The sequence below is a fragment of the Triturus cristatus genome, chromosome 11, assembly GCF_964204655.1.
Source record: "Triturus cristatus chromosome 11, aTriCri1.1, whole genome shotgun sequence".
NCBI lineage: Eukaryota > Metazoa > Chordata > Amphibia > Caudata > Salamandridae > Triturus > Triturus cristatus.
This window is the reverse complement of record NC_140594.1, coordinates 795644100-795668249: the sequence shown is the minus strand read 5'-3', so window position 1 is coordinate 795668249 and position 24150 is coordinate 795644100. Positions and strand designations below refer to the sequence as shown.

The 24150-nt window shown below is 43.0% G+C and overlaps 1 protein-coding gene across 1 annotated transcript in view; it reads right to left on the bottom strand.

Moving 5' to 3' along the window:
• The window catches only part of LOC146785455 (calcium-activated potassium channel subunit alpha-1-like), a 1319298-nt gene that overhangs the window by 976563 nt on the left and 318585 nt on the right, over window positions 1–24150 (bottom strand). The window contains exon 11 of the mRNA XM_085633050.1: window positions 5536–5605. Coding sequence (XP_085489176.1) covers window positions 5536–5605 — 70 coding nt within the window. The remainder of the gene's footprint in view (window positions 1–5535; window positions 5606–24150) is intronic.

Genomic DNA, 24150 nt, shown 5'->3' with positions numbered 1-24150 from the left:
GTGTAAGCGGTTTTGGGACCTTGCCTGTGCCCTGGCCAGATCAGTCATTGTGGGGTCCATGTCAGTTGGCACTGATGCTGAGTCCCGACATAGGAGTGTGTCTTAGAAGTGTACTGCCTTACAGCATGCATGTACAATGTTGTGCCCTCTGACATGATGTGCATGAGTGGGAGTAATGCATAGTGCTGGGACGGTTGCTTCAGTTGCAGTCATATCCATCCAGGACCATGGAGGTGTGTGGCCACTACCGTGCCCTGGGGCACCTTTTCCTAGGTATCGTGTGTCATCCAACAATGTGGACATTCTCTGTGTCTTTGGCATAGGTTGGGCTCTGTGGCATTGTACCCTGGCCTCATCTGTATTTGCGTAAACTGTGCTACATGTGTCCACGGTACAGTGTGACCCAATTTTGCTTGTGTGTCTTGGTACGACAATCTGATGATGGTTGATTGTCAATGATGTATGTGGACAGGCGCAACAGGGGTGGTTTGTGTACAATCAGGATTTAGTGCAGCCCATGTGTTTTCATCCCAGAGTAAGAGGTGTCAGTACTTCCTCTGTCTCAATCACATTGTCTCAGGTAGGGGGTGGTTTGTGCTGGCAAGGCCTACATGTCCAAATCTGTATTCTCCTTGCTAGGTGTGGCCTGTGTGTGATGTTTGTCTGGACATACACTCAAAGTGCAGTGACCCAGTCATGTTGGGCATGTTTCAATGCGTTAGCTTTGCAGCATGTGCAAAAAGTTAATAGACATGGTTCCTGCTCATCCCTTTTTTGGCAACGCTGTGTGGTACAGATGCAGTGCACGATTGTCCCCAGAGCCTGGCTCCTCTGTCCAATTTGATATCAAGTAATTTGCTGTTGTGTCATGCACTCCATTGTTTCTCAGTGGCATGGTGGGTCAACCAGCTGTGTGTTGCAGGGCCTACATATGTACCTTGTATTGTAGATGTTACTCATGTTGCTTTTCAGGCTATGCACTGTGACCTATGTAGATCTGACTCATGTGACATATGTATACAGGTGTCTGATTATTTTTTGTCTCTTCACCTTGCCCACAGCATCGTCGGGGGACTCTGAGGGAGACACTGGCACGGACCATGAGGAGGGACCAAGCACCAGTGGCAGCAGTGCTATCTTGTCTGGCACATCGAGTGGCACGGAGGCCGAGGGGAGTGAGGCGGAGGACCTGTCCAGTCTCACCACCGACTATGACGCAGACGGGTCGGAGGCAGAGCTCCCAGAGGGGGCGGAGGCTGCTCCCACAGCTGAAAGCAGCACACAAAATCTACCCGCCCCCTCCGTTCCCATCACCGGCATCCCACTTGCTCTGGTCCTTTCCCGCCGTGCTAGGTCACCACGTGTCTCCTTCTTGCCAGGCACCGTGCCCCCTGCCCCTGTCTCCACTGCTGCCGCGAATGCCGAGTCTGTGGACATCCTGCGCCAGTTGCAGGTTGGTCAGACTGCGATGCTGAATGTCCTCCATGGCCACACACGAGTGCTCACCCAGATGGAGGCATACATGGAGGGCATCTCAGCTGCGCAGTCTGACCAATGCCAGTTGCTGAGGTCCATAGACTCGACACTGACTGCAGCAGTGGGTCTCCTGCAGCGCTACATCCCCCCACTACCCCTGCACCATCCACACTTCCCACTCCCATGCCTGTCCCAAGCACACCCAGACGTACCCATGCACGCACCCCACCAGACACAGGCACTACACCACCAGGGAAGCCCAAGCGCACACCTCCTGACACGCACACACAGGGTGAAGTAGGCACACCCACTGGGTCAGGGGGGAGACGTAAGACACGCAGCCACAGTGGGAGTCCACATTCTTCACAACCCCCTGCCTCCAAATCCACTCCCCTCAGCTCTCCTGGCCAAGATTCCACCAAGGAATCCTTCCTGGCCGCTCTGTCCCTGAGCCCCAAGGTGACACCACCCCGCAAGCGGTCAAAGGAGTCCCCGGTCAGGGTAGTTGAGTCCCCCCCCTGTCCACACCCTCCCCCAGTAGCGCTGCGACCCATCCCTCGGACACCCCCTCCTTGGGCCTGTGTTTGCTTCGGGTGCAGGGGAGACGCTGGAGGACCTTGCAACCGTGTGCAGCGCCATTCTCACCTCCACCTTTGGCGCTGCCCCACCCCCTGTGGTGGAGTCCTCCATCCCTGCACCCACAACACCTACCCTTGCCCCTCCTGTCCCTGCGGTGCCTGGTCCTTCCCCCCCACATGATGCCCCCCCCTGTGGAAGACAAGGAACTATAAACTGTGCAGGCAAGCCAGGGGACACGTGTCCCAATGTGTCCCCCACCAGGGATGGAAATATGGACTTCCCTATGGGGCTTGTTAATAGTGTACAGATAACAACCTCTTTGATTTTCATGCTGAATAAACCTCTTTTTTTTCTTTTGAACACTACTGCTTTTCTGGTATTGCTGTTGGTGGTGTTGCTCCATGATTTGGGGTGGGGATAATGTGTTAGTTGTCTGGGAAATGTAGTAGTGTGCTGCTCATGGGGTGGACCCTGGTATCTGTGTACCATCACAAGGTATTTGCAAATTAACTTTGTTCATGCAAGCTCTTACTGCATGGTGACATTGTCCCAAGGTGTGTTCCTTCCTCTGTGGACCCTGACATCTTCCCTGCAGGGTGTTGCCTAAATGTTGTACTGAGCTGTGTCTACATATCCTTGGTGTGTGATGGATCCATTCCAATTTGCCCATGCATGCTGGCCAATGTCTCCACCTGCATCCTTCGTGGCATCCTGGGTGGTCACTGTACTTGACTTTCAAATATGTTGACGTGACTTCATGTGTACATGTTCCCTTTTACACACTATGCATGTGTGTACTCCCAGCCTCGCACACATGTGTACCGTGTTCTGCAGTGTCTTTGTGCACCTGACTGACAATTGTGGGCATTGTATCTGTGGGTACTGCACATTTTTCTTTCCATGGGCACTGCTGGGAGGACTCTGCACCCACCCCTCTTATGTCTGAGCACTGCTGGGAGGACTCTGCACACACCCCTCCTATGTCTGGGCACTGCTTGGAGGACTCTGCACCCACCCCTCCTGTGTCTGGGCACTGCTGGGAGGACTCTGCACCCACCCCTCCTGTGTCTGGGCACTGCTGGGAGGACTCTGCACCCACCCCTCCTATGTCTGGGCACTGCTGGGAGGACTCTGCACCCACCCCTCCTGTGTCTGGGCACTGCTGGGAGTGATAGGCACCCACCCCTCCTATGTCTGGGCACTGCTGGGAGGACTCTGCACCCACCCCTCCTGTGTCTGGGCACTGCTGGGAGTGATAGGCACTCACCCCTCCTATGTCTGGGCACTGCTGGGAGGACTCTGCACCCACCCCTCCTATGTCTGGGCACTGCTGGGAGGACTCTGCACCCACCCCTCCTGTGTCTGGGCACTGCTGGGAGTGATAGGCACCCACCCCTCCTATGTCTGGGCACTGCTGGGAGGACTCTGCACCCACCCCTCCTGTGTCTGGGCACTGCTGGGAGGACTCTGCACCCACCCCTCCTATGTCTGGGCACTGCTGGGAGGACTCTGCACCCACCCCTTCTGTGTCTGGGCACTGCTGGGAGGTCTCTGCACCCACCCCTCCTGTGTCTGGGCACTGCTGGGAGGACTCTGCACCCACCCCTCCTGTGTCTGGGCACTGCTGGGAGTGATAGGCACCCACCCCTCCTGTGTCTGGCCATGTACGCTCGGGACATACACTGGTGGGGGTACGCTCCGTACATGCACTGGTGGGGTGTGGGTATGCTCCATTCATACACGGGTGGGGATACGCACCGTACATACACTGGTGGGATGTGGGTACGCTCCATTCATACACGGGTGGGGGTACGTGCCATACATACACTGGTGGGGTGTGGGTACGCTCCATTCATACATGGGTGGGGGTACGCGCCGTACATAAGGGGGTGCGGGTACGCGCCGTCCATACATGGGTGGGGTGTTGGTATGAACCGTACATACACGGGTGGGGGTACGCGCCGTACATACACTGGTGGGGTGTGGGTACGCTCCATTCATACACGGGTGGGGGTACACGCCGTACATACACTGGTGTGGTGTGGGTACGCTCCATTCATACACGGGTGGGGGTATGCGCCGTACATAAGGGGGTGGGGGTACGCGCCGTCCATACACGGGTGGGGTGTTGGTATGTGCCGTATATACACGGGTGGGGGTACGCGCCGTACATACACTGGTGGGGTGTGGGTACGCTCCATTCATACACGGGTGGGGGTACGCGCCGTCCATGCACGGGTGGGGTGTGGGTACGTGCCGTACATACACGGGTAGGGGTACGCTCTGTACATACCCGTACCCACGCTCTGCAGTCCTGGGTATGACCCGTACCCACACCTTTGGGACGTGGTTACGGTGCGTACCCACATTGTTGGGGTGCCGTGGGGGTACGCACCGTACCCAGGCCTTCAGAGCGTGGGTACGAGTCGTACCACGCGTACCCCTACGTCACCCCAACAATGCTGGTACGGCCCGTACCCAGGCCTTTAGAATGTGTGTACAGGCTGTACCGCCATTGTTGGGGTGACGTAGGGGTGGGCGTGGTACGACTCGTACCCACGCTCTTAAGGCGTGGGTACGGTACGTACCGGACTTGTTGTGTTGCTGGTTCGCGTCATCACCCACTTCCGTTGTGGCGGACGCATGCGTTGCTGGACACGCCCCCACCCCCTCGAAGTGACCAGGCCCTGAAGGTCAGGTATGTCCAGGGCATGTATGATTTGTAACTTGGGTGGGGGTCGTGTGTCCCGCCCCTGCCCCCCCCTTTGCCCGTGGGTGTTGTAATAACTTTCTGCGGTGTCTGCATCGTTTCCTGTAGAGCAGGTGGACTGCTATGAGGGCTGGGATGACACGTAGGTTCGGGTCCATGGCTGTCCGTCGCGTACAGGTGCTCCTTGTGCGCGTCGTCCTGATTTCCTGGCAGTTTTTGGCAGTCGGAAAATATAATCCGTGCGGGGTGACGTCGGTGCGGATCGTACTTCCTGGTTCGTGAAACGCAGCCTGAATGCGTCCCGACGTCAAGTCGGCGCTTTCCCGGATCACATTTGTAAGGATATTTTCGTCGGTCGGTGTTTTGTACGATTCGTAGGGAACTTGTGGTTCCATGCGAATCGTACTTGCATATTTGTAATGTTTTTTAACCAGGTACGAGTCGGACGGAGAAAATGCTCCGTCCGACGGTTTGTACCCGGTTTCTCCAGGATCGGAATCGGCACCTTAATTGTAATGCTTGTGGGGGGTAGGTGCTTTACAAATTAAGCACAGGTAATCATGCTTCACCTTCAGTTAAAAGCCTATCGCAAATAGGAGACATCTGCTGCCTTCCTAGCTAATGTAAATGTCAATTTTTGGACATTCAAGAATATAATTTCTAACAAGCTATTTTAATACCAGATCGATATTCAGCTTTTTGTCATCGCATGAATGGGGAAAATAGAGAACATCATAAATGAAAGAAAAATTGGGAATTTGTAGACCTACCTTGTTCTTCGCTGTACATAATTGAAGTATGATTCTGGTTCTTGGAAAGTAATTCTTCACTGCTATAACCCTGAAGGTAAATTATAGATGTAATTATTAAAAGCATAGTCATAAAAATGTGTTTTGACAATAGGTTTCCACAACTACCTTCAAAGTGTAGGGGTGTGCGAAATTTGTGTAAATATATATATTCTTATGGGCTTGTAGTACAATTCTGCTGTGAATTAAGTGTAACTACATGAAGTGGTGTTATGCTATAGTTTTGGTAATATCGCAAAATTATGTGAATTACACTAAACCAATTTAATTTTTGCATGGGCATAGAGATATACCAGAATCATATAGAAATGGCATCCCCACGCTTAAAAAGCCGCAAGGATTTACAAATAGCAGAAAGCTGTCTTTAAATGCTGATACGTTAACATTAACTGTTGTGTATCTTCAACTGATATGTTGCAAGACTTGCTTCCTCTTTTTGTTCCTTAATACACTGTACATGCACCATATTCTTCATGATGTCATGGAGCTACAGCCATCAGGAAGTTCTTCTGCCAGTAGCGAATGCAATATATCCACACAAACACACACACATACATATATATATCCACTAGAAAAAAACAGAGGTTTCAGGGACGTTATAGTTAGAAATTAGCATTTAAAAACCTCAGAAATTCACTGAAAAAACCATAGGTTTCACGGATGTTATAGTTAGTTGGACATTTCACTCGTACAAAACCAGAGAAAGTCAGCCGTTATGGTTAGTTGTGCTAACTATAGCTCATGCACCCGCAATGCACTGCTGATGACATAACATATTACATCACTGATGACATGGTCAGTGACATCACTGATGACATCTCAAATTATATCACTGATGATATCACTGATGACATCATCCAGTGAATGTGTGTTTCTGTAACGTATAAATATGTTATATATATTACCTACTGGCGGTCGCCAGTAGGTAGTTATAGTTAGGACCTATTTTCCATAGGAAATCCGCAACATTCTATTCCCAATAACTTGGGCGCCGGTTGACGAATCTTCGCAAAATTTTCAAAACTTTTGGCCAGCTCCGGTCTGCTCCTATCCGGAAAGTCTCGGGCTGATTTGTCAAGCGGGGGCTGACAAAAAAGGGGGTCCAAAAACATGTTATCCCCATGCAATTTTCCATAGGAACCTTTATTCGCAGCTACAGCCCGAACTGCTGAAAGGAATCACACCAAATTTGGCTAAAAGGTAGCCCTTGGTTCAGAGTCGTGCCTTTTGGTTAAATGGTGTAAATCTGTTCAGTAGTTCTTGAGAAAATCAAGAGTAAAATCACATATTTATCTATGGGCGCGGTGGATCCACGCACCCTGAGCGCACCCTGTGCGCACCCTCCCAATCACGAGCTGCATGTTAATTGGCTGTCAACTTACTGTCAACACTCCAAACCAGGAAGTGTTGGCAGCCATTTTGTGCCTCGGTAGAACCGAGGCACAAGAAATCCTTAAAAAAGTGCGCAAAAGGCAAAAAGAGGGCAGGGTAGAAACACCCTGACCCCATAGGACTGCTTAGGGGGTCCCACAAGGACCCCATGGGCCCAAAACAATTTTTTTTTTTTTAAACGGGCAGATGTGCGCAGGGTGCGCGGATCCTGCTGATAAAAAAAAGAACGAAGCGTGGGCTCCGGCATTTCGTTGGTAATTAGCACCTGGGGGGCCAAGTCTCGGGGGCAAAATTATGTGAATGGGGGCCCAGAGGGGCCCCCTAGCCCCGGGGACCGCCACCCCTGGGGCTTTATAAAATTATGTACAGGGTCTCACAGCCCTCCAGCACCGGGGACCGTCAACCCCCGGGGCTTCAATATTCATGGGTGGCGGCTCACGGTCCCCCCACAGCCCCGGGGACCGCCACCCCCAGGGCTTTTCACGTGCAAGCATTGCGTAAAGTAATACGTATGTGTCGCGTATGTGCCTGGAGTCGCATTGCGGTCGCATAGCGATCGCGCACGAAAATACGCACCCCTCTCACATCCTATGCGGATCCTACACAACATTCCTAAAATGGCGGCTAGGTACTGTGCAGTGATCGAGAAAGGTACGCTTTGGGTGCACGACTCCCCCCCCAAAAAATTATTTAAAAAAAAACAATAAAGAAAATAATATAAATATATTAAAAAAATATAAAACAAAAAACCTTTTTAAATATTTAATTTTTATTGTCCAATTATATTAAAAATATATAATGTAATTTAAAAAATAAAATATGAAAAAATAAATAGTTAAAAAAACTGTAGAAAATCAGTATCAAAATAATAAATATAACTATTATTACATTTAAAAATTGTCAAATGTTATAGTTAGCAATTAGCATTTAAAAAACCTTTGAAATTCACAGAAAAAACATAGGTTTCAGACATGTTATAGATAGGAATTAGCATTTAAAAAACGTTAGACATTCGCTGAAAAAACCATAGGTTTCACGGGCATTATGGTTAGCTGGACATTTCGCTCTCACAAAACCATTCAAATTCCACTGTTATAGTTAGTTCAGCTAACTATAACTCGCGAGCCCGCAATGCACTGCTGATGATGTCACATATTACATCACTCATGACACGGTCAGTGACATCACTCATGACATCACTGATTACATCTCAAATGACATCACTGATGACATCACTGATGACATCATCCTTATGATAGAGTGGCAGACCTCCTCTCACCCTAATATAACCTTTGATACACACATTAAAAAATAGAAACTAAAATGTTCAAATCAATGGACATACCAATACCAGTTACAACAACCTATTCAGTAATTCTAAGATCCACATACACATCCACTCATTCACCGACAGTCCTATTAAGTCACTCATACATGTACTCACTCATCATATGTACTCCTACACATATACATCTTGTTACACAAGGCCACTCATCCACAGAGTTACTCACACACATAGTCACTCATGCTAATAAAGAATCAAACATCCATTTACTTGCATATACAGTTATACACACACCACCACACTTACTTCTACAGAAACGTACACATACTTAGACTTTTAAACATTAGCTTATAGGAACACATACTTATTTATACAGGAACTCTTCCAAACGTTCGCTCTCACATATACTCACTTATATACACTAATAGTCACATTTACTAGTTTAAAACATATGTAGTTACTCATAAAGACACTATTGAGATAGTCATTCACTTTCTAACACACCCATACACACACTCATCCACCCATACAGTCCTGCACACATGCTGCCTTCAACACATACAAACAGTGAGTCACTCATTCATGCATCTATGCACTAAGTAATACCCCCACTGAACCATACAGACACTCATACTGATACTAAAAAAAACAACTAATAACCTATATAGACACTCATGTAGCTACTCACCAACCCATGTAGCCACTTATACACAAAGTGAGAGACTGATACAGATAGTTACATATTTAAACATTACTCACTAACCCATGTATTCACTAAGATAAACTTAATCAGTCAGTTATACAATCAATTTTTTTTTTAAAATCATCCATTTAGAAACTTATATACCCATTTATTCCTCCATCGACCTTGAGATATACATTTATAAAACACATTTAATTTTCTGAAAAACACACATTCACTGGATGATGTCATCAGTGATGTCATTTGAGATGTCATCAGTGATGTCATGAGTGATGTCACTGACCATGTCATGAGTGATGTAATATGTGACATTATCAGCAGTGCATTGTGGGTGCGGCAAGTTATAGTTAGCTGAACTAACTATAACGGGGGAATTTCAATGGATTTCTATGAGCGAAATGTCCAGCTAACTATAACGCCCCTAAAACCTATGTTTTTTCTGTGAAAAAAAAAAAAATATATATATATCGTAGCTCTAAATCCTCCTGATACAAAGAGAAATAAGCACTCACGGGAAACGCTCATAGGGAATTTTTATTCCGATCTAAACAAATGCGTTTCGGCGACCTGCCTTCCTCGGTGTTTGTCAACACACCGGGAGGCCGCCATACTTTATACGTACATAGCATCCGTATGTCAACATTGAAAAGGGACTATACACAATGTCATCGTAGGATGCGCCATTTTGTAATGCGCAATTTAACGATTGATCAACATTCTTTTCAACCATATTACACTTAAAGTGAAAAAATGAGAAAACAAACTTTGCAATAATGCTTGACCCAATTATACATCTTTTCGAAATTATTACACCGTGAATCGGCTTTGACAATGTGAAGTTACTGCTGCTTTGTATAAGTATTCAATAACCCCATGATACATATATGGCGACATTTTTTTGTTATCTCATGATAAATCTAGCCGTGGATCGGCTTAAGTCCCTTTCAATCAATGAACATACTAGTGCTAAATCTGGCATGTTACTTTCATTATTTCTTACGCTACAAAATATACCAGAACTATATCACAACAACAATTTCATTTTTTGTATCACTGTAGCCTAGACAGATAATCAGAAAATTCGATAAACATCTAGCTTAAGTGTTTTGTTCTTGAGTGGCTCTAAAAAGAGCTGTTGTGTTCATTGAGAGTTTTTAGTACTTATAAGTAAGTACCTATACAGAGTCTAAAGTTGTTGAGGAAGACTCTGTTTCCTTCATCAGTAAAGTGTACTCCATCTCTCCTATACATCTCTTGCATATGAAAGCGCAGATTGTCATTGTAAATGGACCCCATTCTATAGTCTCGGAGAAAAGCAGAAACAGATTTATTCACATGTTTCCTAGCTTTCTCAATCTGTGGACAAAAATGATTGGACCAGTTCCACTTCTGCCTTTGGCATATGTTAGAATACACAAAGGCAGTTTTGGGAAAAAGTGAAAACAATTCTGCAAAGGTGTCCTTCATAAGCATTTCCAGACCTACCCCAGTCAAAGTGCCTAGGTCATTGCCACCACAGTGCACTATTATAAGGTCAGGGTGTTGGATATGCATAAAGGTTTTTACCAATGGCATCAATTGGTGCCACTTTAACCCTCTCTGTCCAATCCATTTAATGTCTACATTTGGCAAACCTAGGTCTTTGTGGATGTCTTTGTTTTCTGCATACCTTTGGCTCCAGAAAATATAGCTGTGTCCCACAATCCACACTCTAAGCATCTTGAAGGGAGGTCTGGATGCACTCAGATGGTCTCTGTAAATTAAATGGCAGTTTGAAAAGTAAGATTTTTCTAAAATGGTGGCTAAGATGCAGTTTTGAAAAAAGACGAGAAATCATTGGTTGTTTGACAACCTTGTACACTGAAAGGTAGGGTGCATGTTTCTGTTTTTTAAACGCATGATTCCTATTGGTTAACAAAAAGTGCACGAAAGGAACATTATATATGATAAGCTGATATGTTGAAAAGTCAAGCACACTTGCTGTTTTGATTAGCAACATTGTGTGCTGAACTTGTGATCTGTGTGCTCAGTTCAGTGTTCCATGACCTGTTGCTATGGTAACAGGCAGAAGGCAGAATGGGGGTAGGATTCAAATTTATGTCATTTGGAAAGGGTTGAAATGTTTAACCAATATAAATGTGTGTTTGCTTTTGAATTTAGGTAGGAAGGAATGTGATTTGATGTCTACATGTATATGTGTGGAAAATGAGAGGGAAACTTTGCCATTCTTTGGTTTTGCTGACAGGTGCACAGTGCAGAGATTCTGTATAAGAGAATCTGGTGTGTGACTGATATCTGGTGACTGATATACTTCTTAATCTACAAAACAACTTCAGAGGTGAGTTATTTAATTTTGAGGGGATGTATGTAGACTATTTTGATTTTAATCAGACTAATGTATTTCTCCTGCTAAAGTGTAGGGAGTAGTTTTTATTTTGTCTACAATCTTATTGACAGTGTGTGTGCATGTAGAAACCATTCTGTGATAAGCATTTGTGTTTTTCATGTGTTTGCAGACAGATAACTGTGCTGTTGTTATATTTTGGTACAATTAGAAATCAGTCATTGTTTATGAATTTGCAAAATGAGTCATGTTTGAACACTAAAATGTAGTACTCGTAGATTAAGAAATGTGTTTTGGTAAACTCCTAGGGATAGTGTGGTTTGTCTAGAATCACACTGTGAGTCTGTGTGCATTTGGGAACCACTGTGAGAGAAGCATTTGGTATCATCATGTATTTGCTGACAGATAACTGTTTTAAAACCTGCCATGTTGTCAAGTTTTAGTAGCATTAGAAGCTAGTCTTTGCTTATGCTTTGATAAAATGAGTTAGGCTTTGACACTAAAGTGCAGTACTTAAAAATGTAGATTGTGTGTAGTCCCCTTACCCCTTGCACTGTAGTGAATGAGTTTTGGTAAACTCCTAGGAATAGTGTTGCTTGTCTAGAATCACACTGTGAGTCTGTGTGCATTTGGGAACCACTGTGAGAGAAGCATTTGGTAACATCATGTATTTGCTGACAGATAACTGTTTTAAAACCTGTCATGTTGTCAAGTTTTAGTAGCATTAGAAGCCAGCTTATGGATTGATAAAATGATTCAGGCTTTGACACTAAAGTGCAGTACTTAAATATGTAGATTATGTACAGTACTCTTACGCCTTCTACACTACTGAATGAGTTTTGGTAAACTCCTATGATAGTGTTACTTGGCTAAAATCACACTGTGAGTCTGTGTGCATTTGGGTAAGGATTGTGAGACAAGGATTTGGTAACATCGTGTATTTGCTGACAGATAACTGTTTTAAATCCTGTATTGTTGTCAAGTTTTAGTAGCATTAGAAGCGAGTCTTTGCTTATGCTTTGATTAAATGAGTCAGACTTTGACACTAAAGTTCAGTACTTAAATATGTAGATTATGTGCAGTCCCCTTACCCCTTGCACAGTAGTGAATGAGTTTTGGTAAACTCCTAGGGATAGTGTTGCTTGTCTAGAATCACACTGTGAGTCTGTGTGCATTTGGGAACCACTGTGAGAGAAGCATTTGGGAACATCATGTATTTGCTGACAGACGACTGTTTTGAAACCTGCCATGTTGTCAAGTTTTAGTAGCATTAGAAGCCAGTCTTTGTTTATGCTTTGATAAAATGAGTTAGGCAATGATAGTAAAGTGTAGTACTGAAATATGTAGGTTGTGTACAGTACCCTTACCCCTTCCACAGTAGTGAATGAGTTTTGGTAAACTCCTAGAGATAGTGTTGCTCGTCTAGAATCACACTGTGAGTCTGTGTGCATTTGGGAACCACTGTGAGAGAAGCATTTGGGTACTTCATATGTTTGAATATGCATAACTGCTTAAAAACTTTCCTGTTCTCAAGTTTTGTTAGAATTAGAAGGCAGTTATTGCTTATGTAATCACCCAGGAAGTGTCCTTGCAATACTGTAAACATTCAGTTAATATTCAAGTAGTAACTAAGTGAGGCAGGCCTTAGTATATGCTTTGATTAAAATGCTGATCCACTATGCATGCAGTCCTCTAACCATCTACACAGTTCTCTTTCACACCTTGAATTCCATAGTCAGTATTCATACACTTCAAGCAAACACTCTGTTACTCCCCATGTACTCCTCTAGTGACCCATTCAGTAGCATATACTAAACCATTCACTTTGCCAAAACCCAAACACTTATAAATTCTCTCAGGCACTCTCTTTTTAGTACTCTTATCATTCAGTCAGTATCCAAGTGCTCATGCAGCGAGCCAGGCCTTACAACATGGACTGCTTGAAATCCCTATGCAGTGTGCATACAGGCCTCTAGTCACCTGCACATTTGTCTTTCACTTCTTTAATTAACTAGTCAGTTTCTATATACTTCAATAAACATCTTGTCACTCATCTTGCACTCATCCAGTGACTGATCCAGTACCATGTACTAATCGTTTTACTGTGCCAAAACTGAAAAACTTAACAGTTTTACCCAGGCACTCTTCTAGTAGTAGTCTAATGATTCAGTCAGTTTCCAGTTACTCATGTAGTGAACCATGCATTACCACATAGAGGGCTACAAATGTCTAAGCAGTATGCATGCAGTCTTGTAACACACTATACACTTGTCCTTAACAGCTTCAATTCCCCAGTCAGTATCCATGTACTTTCAGCAAACATCCTGTCACTCCCCTTGCAGTGTTCCAGTGACTTATTCAGCACCATGTAGTAATGCATTCACTGTGCCAAAACTGAAACACTTGTAAATTCACCCAGGTACGCTTCTTGCAATAGTCTAATCATTTAGTCAGTACCTAAGTACTAATGGAGTGAGGCAGGCCTTAGCACATGGATTTACTCAAATGTGTTTCCAGTATGCATGGAGGCCTGTAAGTACCAACACAATTGCCTTTGAGACGTTCAATTTCTCTGTCAGTATCTATAAACTGCAATAAACACTCTTTCACTTTAATTGCACACCTCCACTGACTTATTTGGCAGTAAGTACTAACCTATTCACTGCACTAGAATCCAAAATCTTAAAAAGATTCACTGAGTCACTTTTTTTTGTAGTACTCTAATGATTCAGTCAGTAGTCAGGTAGTTTTGCGGTGTTCGAAGTGTTACTCTATGGACTGTTTCAAACGTCTATCCATTATGGATGTAGGTCTCTAGCCACCTACATACTTGTCTTTCACACCTTCAATATCCCAGACAGTATTCTTACAGTTCCTTCAAATACTTTCTCACTCTCCTTATACTACTCCAGTGACCCATTCAGCACCATGTACTAATCCATTCACTGCACTGAAAGGCAACCTCTTATAAATTTACCCAGGTAGTCTCCTTGCAGTGCTTTAATCATTCAGTCAGTAGCCAAGTACTCATGCAGTGAGCCAGCCCTTAGCACATGAATTGCTTCAAACGTCTATCCAGCATGCATGCAGTCTTTTAACCATCTACACACTTGTCTTTCACATCTTTAATTCCCCACTCAGTATACATATAGTGCAGCAAACATCCTATCACTCCCCTTGTACTCCTCCAGTGACCCATTCAGCACCATGTACTAATCCATTCAGTGCGCAAAAACCCAAACACTTATAAATGCACCCAGGCACTCTCTTTGCAGTACTCTAATCATTCAGTCAGTACCCAAGTACTCATGCAGTGAGCCAGGCCTTAGTACATGAATTGCTTCAAATGCCTATCCACTATGCATGCAGTCCTCTAACCACCTACATACTTGTGTTTTACACCTTCAATTCCCTAGTCAGTATCCAAGTACTTCTAGCAAATACTCTGTCAATCCTCTTGGAGTCCTCTAGTGACCCATTCAGCACCATGGAGTAATCCATTCACTGTGTCAAAACCCGAACACTTATAAACTCACCCAGGCATTCTTCTTGCAGTACTCTAATAATTTAATCAGTATCCAAATAGTATTGGAGTGAGACAGGCCTTAACATATGAATGGATTGAAACATGTGTCCAGTATGCATGTAGGTCTCTAATCACCTTTACACTTGTCTTTCACACCATCAATGATCATGTCAGTATTCATACACTTCTAGGAAATACCCTGTCACACACCCAATTTGTTTCCTAATAGTATTGTAATCATTCAGTCAGTTAGCATGTACTCTTTTAGTGAGGTAGGCTTTAGGGCATAAACTGTTTCAAAGTAGTATGCACTATGCTTGTAGTGTTTTATCCATCGTCACACTTGTGCTTCATGGCTATAGTTTCTTAGTCAGTTTTTATATAAAATGTGTTTTTACAGTAATAGAATAGTATGAATTTGAAAGTTATTAATATACTTTTATTTGTGATTCTTTTTTACAGATACTGTTTTTCGACGTTAAAATAGAGAAATCAAGCCTGAAAAAAAAGAAAAAGAAAAGAACAGAGTCAGGAGAATTACTTGAAGAAAGTCAACCACAAGTATTGAATGTACAAGATAATGTGGCTAACAAGAAAAAATCTTCTGGTAAGATCACAAAGCAATTTATTAAAAATGTTTGTAGGAGGAAACAGAATGTACAGAACGCTGAATCCACTGTGAATGTTTCAACTAGAAAAAAAAATCAAAATAAGAGGAAAAGCAAAAAAACAAATATTCAGTCAAAGGAGACAAAGTGTGCTAAAAGAATGCAAAATCAGTATAAGGAATTACGAAAAAAAATTTTTTACAAGAGAGTAGTACATAATTTGCTGAAAGATGTGAAGAAATATGAAAAGAGAGCTCTGTTTTATAAAAAGAAGAAGCATATTGAAAACATTGTTGAAAAGGCTTTAGAAGTAAAAAGGAAACTATTCATTTTAGTATTAAACAGAATTCGATCACTAGATAAAACAATCAATTTAATGAAGGCCAAAAGTAGGAGGAAAAGAGTAATTAATTGAAAAATAATTTGTGATTTCTTTTGGGAGAATGGAAACTCAGTTCCAGTTCAGAGCCTTTCTTTAATGAAGAGAGTTATTTACAGAGCAAAAAATTACTGTTTGCAGTTGACACCAGTGGTAGAGGTTACAAAGGTAGAGATGGTTGTCCAATTGAGAAAGAGAAAATGGTTGAAAGAAATGCAGAAGTGATAGCTAATGAAGTTCTAGGGAGACGTCCTGCAGTAGTATTTGAATCTATTGATAAATGATGTAGTTTTTTACGAGCATATACTAAAAAAAGTGTTAAACAAAAGATTATGGTGGTGCAAGGACTAGACCCTTGCAGAGTGAGAAAAAATACTGGTTTGCGAGGTCATTTTCTGGCTTGTCTTTCTAGGAAAGTTTGTGAAATTGTTTTTCACCATTTCAGGATGCTGGCAGTACATCATACTCAAATGCGGAAGTTAGTGAGAAGATTGTATTATGCGAAAAGTCCAGCACTAATGTTAAATGAGTTGAACAGTGCTCTTTTACGTGGCTCAGTATCAGATGTGAAGAAGGTTTGTAAGGATATTGAGTTTTGTTACTTTGGTCCTCAGCAAGAGAGTGGAGAAACTGTGACATTAGTAGAAGAAAATGTTGAAGACAATGTAGAACCTGTGATTACAAAACATTTTGAGGATGAAATCTCAAAGTTTAAGGTAATTTCAGGTGAAAGACCAAATGTTTATTGTATTTGTTGTCGGCGAACTCACTATAAAAATCAGACTAGGGGTGTCAATCTGTATTTAAAAAGTGAAATAGAAGATAATGATAAGGGGATGGAATTTGCAACTTATTTGCTGGTAGAGGATTGTTTTGATTTGGGATCTGAGCAGCGTATTTGCAAATATTGTTATAACAAATTAGATGAGAATAAAATGCCTGCTGGAGCAGTTCATAATAATCTAGAGTTGGTTTCTATACCTCCAGAGCTGATAGATTTAAATACGTATTAGTCTATTCTCATTCAATGTGTTCACCCGTTACAGGCTATTGTTCGTATGGAGCCTAAAACAGGTAAATTACCTCCATCAGAGTTGCAAAGAGAATTGAAAGGAAGAGTTGTGTATTTACCGTTAGACTTAAGGAAAAATATTGAAACTATTGGTGTAGACCATGCAGAAAATGAGCCACTAGTCATTCTTGTTAATGGTGTTCCTACTAAGAATAAGAAAATCTGGCAAGAGTTAGTGGATGTTAGAAAAGTGCAAAAGGCATCATTGTATCTGTTAAAAAATAATGAGTACTATAGAAATGTGTTTGTAGGAGAAGAAGAAATAGATTTAGCAGAAGATACTGAAACATTAAGTGGACAAATTGAAAAAGTGGACATGTCCAGATGTGAAGAAATCTATGAACATTACAGTGTACATCCACTTCATTCTAAAGAGGTGATGGGGAATACGATTGAGTTGTTCCAAATGAAAAAAGCAACAGGAAGTCCCATGAGTGTATGGGAAGAGAGTTTGGAAGCTTGTTGTATCCCGCAGTTGTTTCCAACAGGAAAAGGTGGACAATATGATGAATGTCCTGTGCAGATTCCTGCAACTGAATATCGGACAACAGCATTATATGCAGAAGATCCAAGATTTCGACAATGTATCCCTTATATGTTTCATCTTCTGTTTGAAAGTGACTTGTCTGGACTTTCATATGCAGTAAATCACATTTTAAAAACTGGAATGCATCTGCAAAATGTAACTGCAAAGGATTTTATGGATAAAGTGCATCAGAGAGATGATCATTTAGAATCTCAGTTGATTAATCTGATGGCTTGTCAGCGAGGGACTAATGAATATTGGTACCGTCGTCATGGAGAGCTGAAATGTATGCTACGTAACTTGGGAACTCCTACATGGTTTGTTACACTAAGCTGTGCTGAAGATGCTTGGGATGATTTACTTGAATTTCTTCGAGAGGCAAATTGCAATATAAAAAATATTGAATACAAGACACCTGGAGAATTGTGCTCATTGGATCCTGTTAATGTATGCAGATATTTCAATCATAGATTTGAAGCTATGATGTCTTTCATCTGCAATAAAAAGCATCCTCCTCTTGGAGAAGTTGTGGATTTCTTTTGGAGAAAGGAGTATCAAGCAAGAGGTGCTCCTCATATACATATGTTGTTATGGATCAAGGACGCCCCCAAATTTGGAACAGATTCAGATTAAACTGTTTTGTCTTTCATTGAAGATTATGCCACATGTGCTGTACCCAATAGCAAAGAACATAAAAACTTAAAACAACAAGTCTTACGATTCCAAAGCCATCGATGTGGAAAATACTGTTGACGAAAGTACAAGTCAAAGGATAAGTTCTATACCAAATGGCCAATGTAGTACCCTGAGGCGGAAGCCGGGGTGTCTGTTATATGCTGCTAGACTTGTGTGTTTTTGTTACCATTTTAAATTGCACTGTGTTCTTGTGTTATTTTAAAGACTTAAACACTTACTTTGAGTCAGCGGCTTGGCTCCTTTTGCAGTAACTGCGCCGAGGGGGAAGACAAAATCCCTTTCTCAGCGTCTCTGCACCCACGTGACTCGGGGCCACGCCCACCACGTAGCCACGCCCACTCCAGGAAGCAGATAAGCGCCGTGCTCGCTCTAAGCCGGTGTTGACCAGTGTAGTACCCTGAGGCGGAAGCCGGGGTGTCTGTTATATGCTGCTAGACTTGTGTGTTTTTGTTACCATTTTAAATTGCACTGTGTTCTTGTGTTATTTTAAAGACTTAAACACTTACTTTGAGTCAGCGGCTTGGCTCCTTTTGCAGTAACTGCGCCGAGGGGGAAGACAAAATCCCTTTCTCAGCGTCTCTGCACCCACGTGACTCGGGGCCACGCCCACCCACGTAGCCACGCCCACTCCAGGAAGCAGATAAGCGCCGTGCTCGCTCTAAGCCGGTGTTGACCAGCGTAGTACCCTGAGGCGGAAGCCGGGGTGTCTGTTATATGCTGCTAGACTTGTGTGTTTTTGTTACCATTTTAAATTGCACTGTGTTCTTGTGTTATTTTAAAGACTTAAACACTTACTTTGAGTCAGCGGCTTGGCTCCTTTTGCAGTAACTGCGCCGAGGGGGAAGACAAAATCCCTTTCTCAGCGTCTCTGCACCCACGTGACTCGGGGCCACGCCCACCCACGTAGCCACGCCCACTCCTCTATCCCCTCTTTATCATGCTCACTACTCGACAGCGCAGCGGTCGAGCGCAGCGGGCACACCATCAGCACGCCGAAGACACGCCAAAGACTAGCCCGTCTGTGCCCGTCCGTGCCAGGACAGGGCACGAGGCAGAGGCTCCTACTCCAACTACACCCTCTAGGCTGGTAAGAACGTCCTCTGCTTTGAAAGCGTTGCGCCCTAACCTCAATCTGAAGTGCTCTTTGTTCAACCTTCACAAAGTTGGAATTCATGTGTGCTCTGAATGTAATCTATCCACCACCGTTTACCAACCCCACCCCGATCCATCTAGGAGACACAGGAAATGCAAATTGCTACGTAAAAACGTGCCGCCAACATAAGTTTTTTACAGTACAAACTGTCGATCATTGCCCAAACACAAGCATGATATCTTCAATCTCCTTGCAGAAAAAAGTCCTAGCGCAGTTTTTTTAACTGAGACATGGCTGCATGACAGCGCCGGCCCGGATGTTGCTATTGCCCTCCCCGATAACTATGCCAGTGTCAGAATAGATAGGGAAAATCAAGTAGGGGGTGGGATTGCTATCATTTTTAACAGAGAATTTAAATGCACTTTGGAATCTGTATCTATTCCAGACTGTGAAGCGGGTCTTTTCAAAATCTCGTTGAACCCTAATTTTACAATGTCAGGCCTTCTGATTTATCGACCCCCAGGGAGCCCTTCTCAATGGGTATCTAACTTTGCAAATTCTATTACTCCTTACTATATGTCATCAAGCAATTTTTCCCTGCTGGGTGATCTAAATCTACATCTTGAAGATTCCACTATCCCTTCATGCTCTAATCTGTTGGAAGACCTAGCTGCATTCAATTTGTCCATATTAAATTCCAGCTCTACTCACATAGCGGGCCATTTGTTGGACCCCATAATATCCAACATCAGGGAACTTACGTATATTGCCACCATACCCTCCGGCTGGTCCGATCACCATCTTATTAATTTTAGCATTACTCTTCCACCCACCCCCAGGCTGGAACAAAACACTGATGTCACTCTCAGGAAAAATTGGAAGTCAGTCGATATTGATGCTTTAAACGCGGCACTAAAACAAAACCCTCCTAGACTAAACTCCAACATGGACCGCGTAGCAATAGAAACACAAAACTGGCTAACAAATGCAGCAAATAAGAATTGCTTGCCCTCTACTCGCACCAAAGGGAGTAGGCATCGTCCTCCAGCCCTATGGTTTAACGACAGCCTTAAAATAGAAAAATCAAAATGTAAAGTGCTAGAACGCAAATGGCGTAAAAAGTATGATCCTAATGCCAAAAGAAGCTATCATGAAGCCAGAAATCACTATCATGCTGCCTGTACAAAAGCAAGAGCTTCTTTTGTCTCTAAAACAATTATAGAAGCAACTAACATGCCCAAAACTCTTTTTTCCAAAGTTAAGGAATTGGCGGGCGCACATACCTCAGCCGTCGCTCCCCCATTAAGCACACAACAATGCCAGGAGCTAGCTTGTTTCTTTACTGAGAAAATCGATAAAATTATCTCAGACATCAAGACAAAAAATTCGGCTTCTGATCCTCCCCCTCCTTCTGACCCTTCTTTTCCTCAGCCCATTGCTCTGGGTGAAAATTTACTGGAAGTATGGCCTACTCTTTCATTAGAGAAATTGAAAGGAATCCTAAAGACGGTTAAATCCGGCTCCCCTAGGGACCCCATCCCTATTAAAATTATTAAGAAGTTGGATGACCAGTCTTTGGAGATCATTGCCAATCTTTTAAACTTATCGCTCGATCTCGCCACTGTCCCAGCCATATGGAAGCATGCCATGGTGACGCCCCTTTTGAAAAAGCCTACTGCTAACCCAGAAGTAATGGCCAATTATAGACCTATATCTTTGCTCCCTGCTTTTTCTAAATGTCTTGAGAGACACGTACACTTTACTTTAGCCACTTTTGCAGAAGAAAATTCCCTACTCCATTCTTCGCAATCGGGCTTCAGGGCTGGTTTCTCGACTGAAACCGCCCTGTTAGGTGTCACTGAACACATTAGAAAACTCCTTGATCAAGGCCAGACGGTTGCACTTGTGTTATTAGACCTAAGTGCGGCGTTCGACACCATCTCTCATGAAACGCTTATTAAAGAGTTATATAGAAATGGTGTAAGAGGGAAGGCTCTGGATTGGATCAAATCCTTCCTGGCTAATAGAACCTTTCAGATCACATCTGCACAAGCCGTGTCAGACACCCTACCTGCATCACATGGAGTGCCTCAGGGGTCCATCCTGAGCCCTCTGTTTTTTAATATCTATCTTAAACCTCTGGCAGAATTCGTTGAAAAGTTAGGTCTAACGCTTATGAATTATGCCGATGATACCCAAATCATTTTTTCCCTATCTGAATCTTGTCCCCACTCCCCGTCGTTACTCAAGGAAGGACTATTAAAAATCCTGAACTGGATGACAACTAACCAGTTAAAATTGAACGGCGACAAGACGGAAATACTGATTTTGGGCAAGGATCAAGCTCTCTGGAATCCTGCACATTGGCCGGACCAGATGGGCATTTTTCCCACCCCGGTACCCCATGCTCGAAATCTGGGCTTTATATTGGACAACACCTTATCCATGGACAAACAGGCCGGTAAAGTTACCGGCCTGTGTCTCACCATAGCTAAATGGCTGAGGAAGATCCTGTGGATGTTGCCAGTGTCAACGCAAAAGACCGTAGTCAATGCCCTTATTACATCAAGGCTTGACTACGGCAACATCCTCTATCTAGGCGCAAATAAATCTGTGATAGGTCGACTACAGGTAGCACAGAACGCTGCGGTTAGACTCCTTTGTAACATACCGAAGAACTCTGGAGTCTCAAACCATCGTCGGAATCTTCACTGGCTCAGGATAGAGAGCAGAATCCGATTCAAGGCCCTGAACTACATGTTCAGAATAAAAGCAGGAACAGCACCAAAATATCTTCAATCTCTTGCCTGCCTCTATGTGCCCAAGAGAAACCTCCGGTCACAGACAGCAGCCTGCTTCTGCATACCAAGGTTTAAACGTGCAAGAACAGGTGGTAGATCTTTTGCCCATCTGGGACCCTCCTTGTGGAACACGCTTCCCCCCGGTATCCGGAGGGAAGAAAACTACTGTAGGTTCAGAAAGCTTGTAAAGACCTGGCTGTATGAACAATAATCACTAAACAGTCATCCCTTCCTCGGTCCTCAAACTAGCTGTGTCTAGGCGCCGGGAAACCCTTGTTGGGTAGCTGTTGCGCCCTATAAATTGACAAAATAAATAAATAAATGTCGTTTTGGATTTCCACGTCCTGTATTATCCAAAGGAAGAGTGAACAGTTTTATGTCAGCTGTGCGACATACTATCACAAGAAAGTCTCCGAAAAATACCTACAACTTAAAAAGAAATGAAGAATCAAAATACATAAATGACTACAATCCAGTTATTTTATCCATGTGGAATGCTAACAGGGATATTCAGTATGTTGCGGACAATTCATTGCTGTCACTTGGTATGTAATGTCCTACATTACTAAATCAGAAAAGACGGAATTGAAAGAAATGTGGGAAGAGATTTCTCACGAGAAGACTCTAAGTAAGAAATGATACAGTTTCAGTTTGAAGATGTTATCGCATCGTGAAATTGAAGCATATAAATCTTCAGATCGATTATCATCTGCAAGTGTATATTCAAAAAGTAGAAGAATCATTTGGGTGAGTCTAGGTCTTGCAGGAATGCGAAATCGGGTACTGAAATCTGTTCAAGAAATTGAATATTTAGCAGAAAAAGAACCAGAAAGTACAGATGTTTTGAAAACGAATATGTTGGACACATATTACCCGAACAGAAGTCATCATCTTGAGAGCATGTGTCTCTATGAAGTGCTGCAAAACTACACTTTTAAACAGAATACTACAGAGAACATCAATGATGGAAAATATGCAGTTATTGGTTCTGAAGGATGTCTGGTGAAACAGAGGAAAGGAAATTTAATTAATCACAGGAAACTGAGTTGCGACACTGCTGATAAAAGGGAATTTTAATATTTAGCCCTTTTGCAAATGTTCAAAACATGGTGTTCAGAACTGGAATTACTTGGAGATTTTCAGAGCTATGAAGATTCATTTAATGCTTGTAAAGATAGCATACAATGCAGTGCTTCTGCAAATTATGTGAAAATGTTGAATGATGAAATTGATCAAGATGCTACAATTGCAGCTGAAATTGCTAGAGACAGTTCTCAAGACAGTCAAAGTTCTGCTGCACTGAGTCAAGATCCACTAGGACAAACAATTGTTGAAAATGAAGTAGCAACTGCCATGAATGAGGTGGAAACAGCAATGTATCAAGCTCAAGAAGATGTAGTACAGTTAGGAAACTTGGAAGAACAACTAAATGTTGAACAGAAACAAATATATCAACAAGTGAAAGAGCAGATTGACCATGGATTACTTCATGAAAAGAAAGGGTGCTCATGCACATCATTTCAACCTATCAGAATGTATGTGAGTGGTCAAGCTGGAACAGGAAAAAGTTTCTTAATTAAAGTAATTACAAGTTATCTGCTAAAAACAACTGAGTCGCATTTGTCTTGTGTTGTCACTGCTCCAACTGGGTTGGCAGCACATAACATTAAAGGAATTCATTACATCGTTTACTAATGCTACCAGTAGAGCATGAGAACAAATTGGAATACCACAAGCTATCTGGAGAAGCTTGTTGTGAAGTTTCAAGAGTCTTGAAGAAAATGAAACTTCTCATTATTGATGAGGTGAGCATGGTCTCTAACTTGATGCTTGCCTTTGTGCATTTAAGAATGCCACAAATTCTTAAAAAAGAGTATGACGTGTTATTTGGAGGAAAACATGTCATAGTTTTTGGAGATCTATTGCAACTTACTCCGGTAAAAGGACAACCGGTATTTAAAACACTTGCACATGAAGATACCAGAAAGTCTCTTGGTAGTGTTGGTAATGTGAACATTTGGACTAATTTTGAATACTAATAACTGACAACAAATATGCGACAGGCAAATGATGCTGAATAAGGAAGTATTCTTCAAGATATAAGAATTGGAATTCTTCCAAAACATGGCAAACAAGCTTTGGAATGTTGAT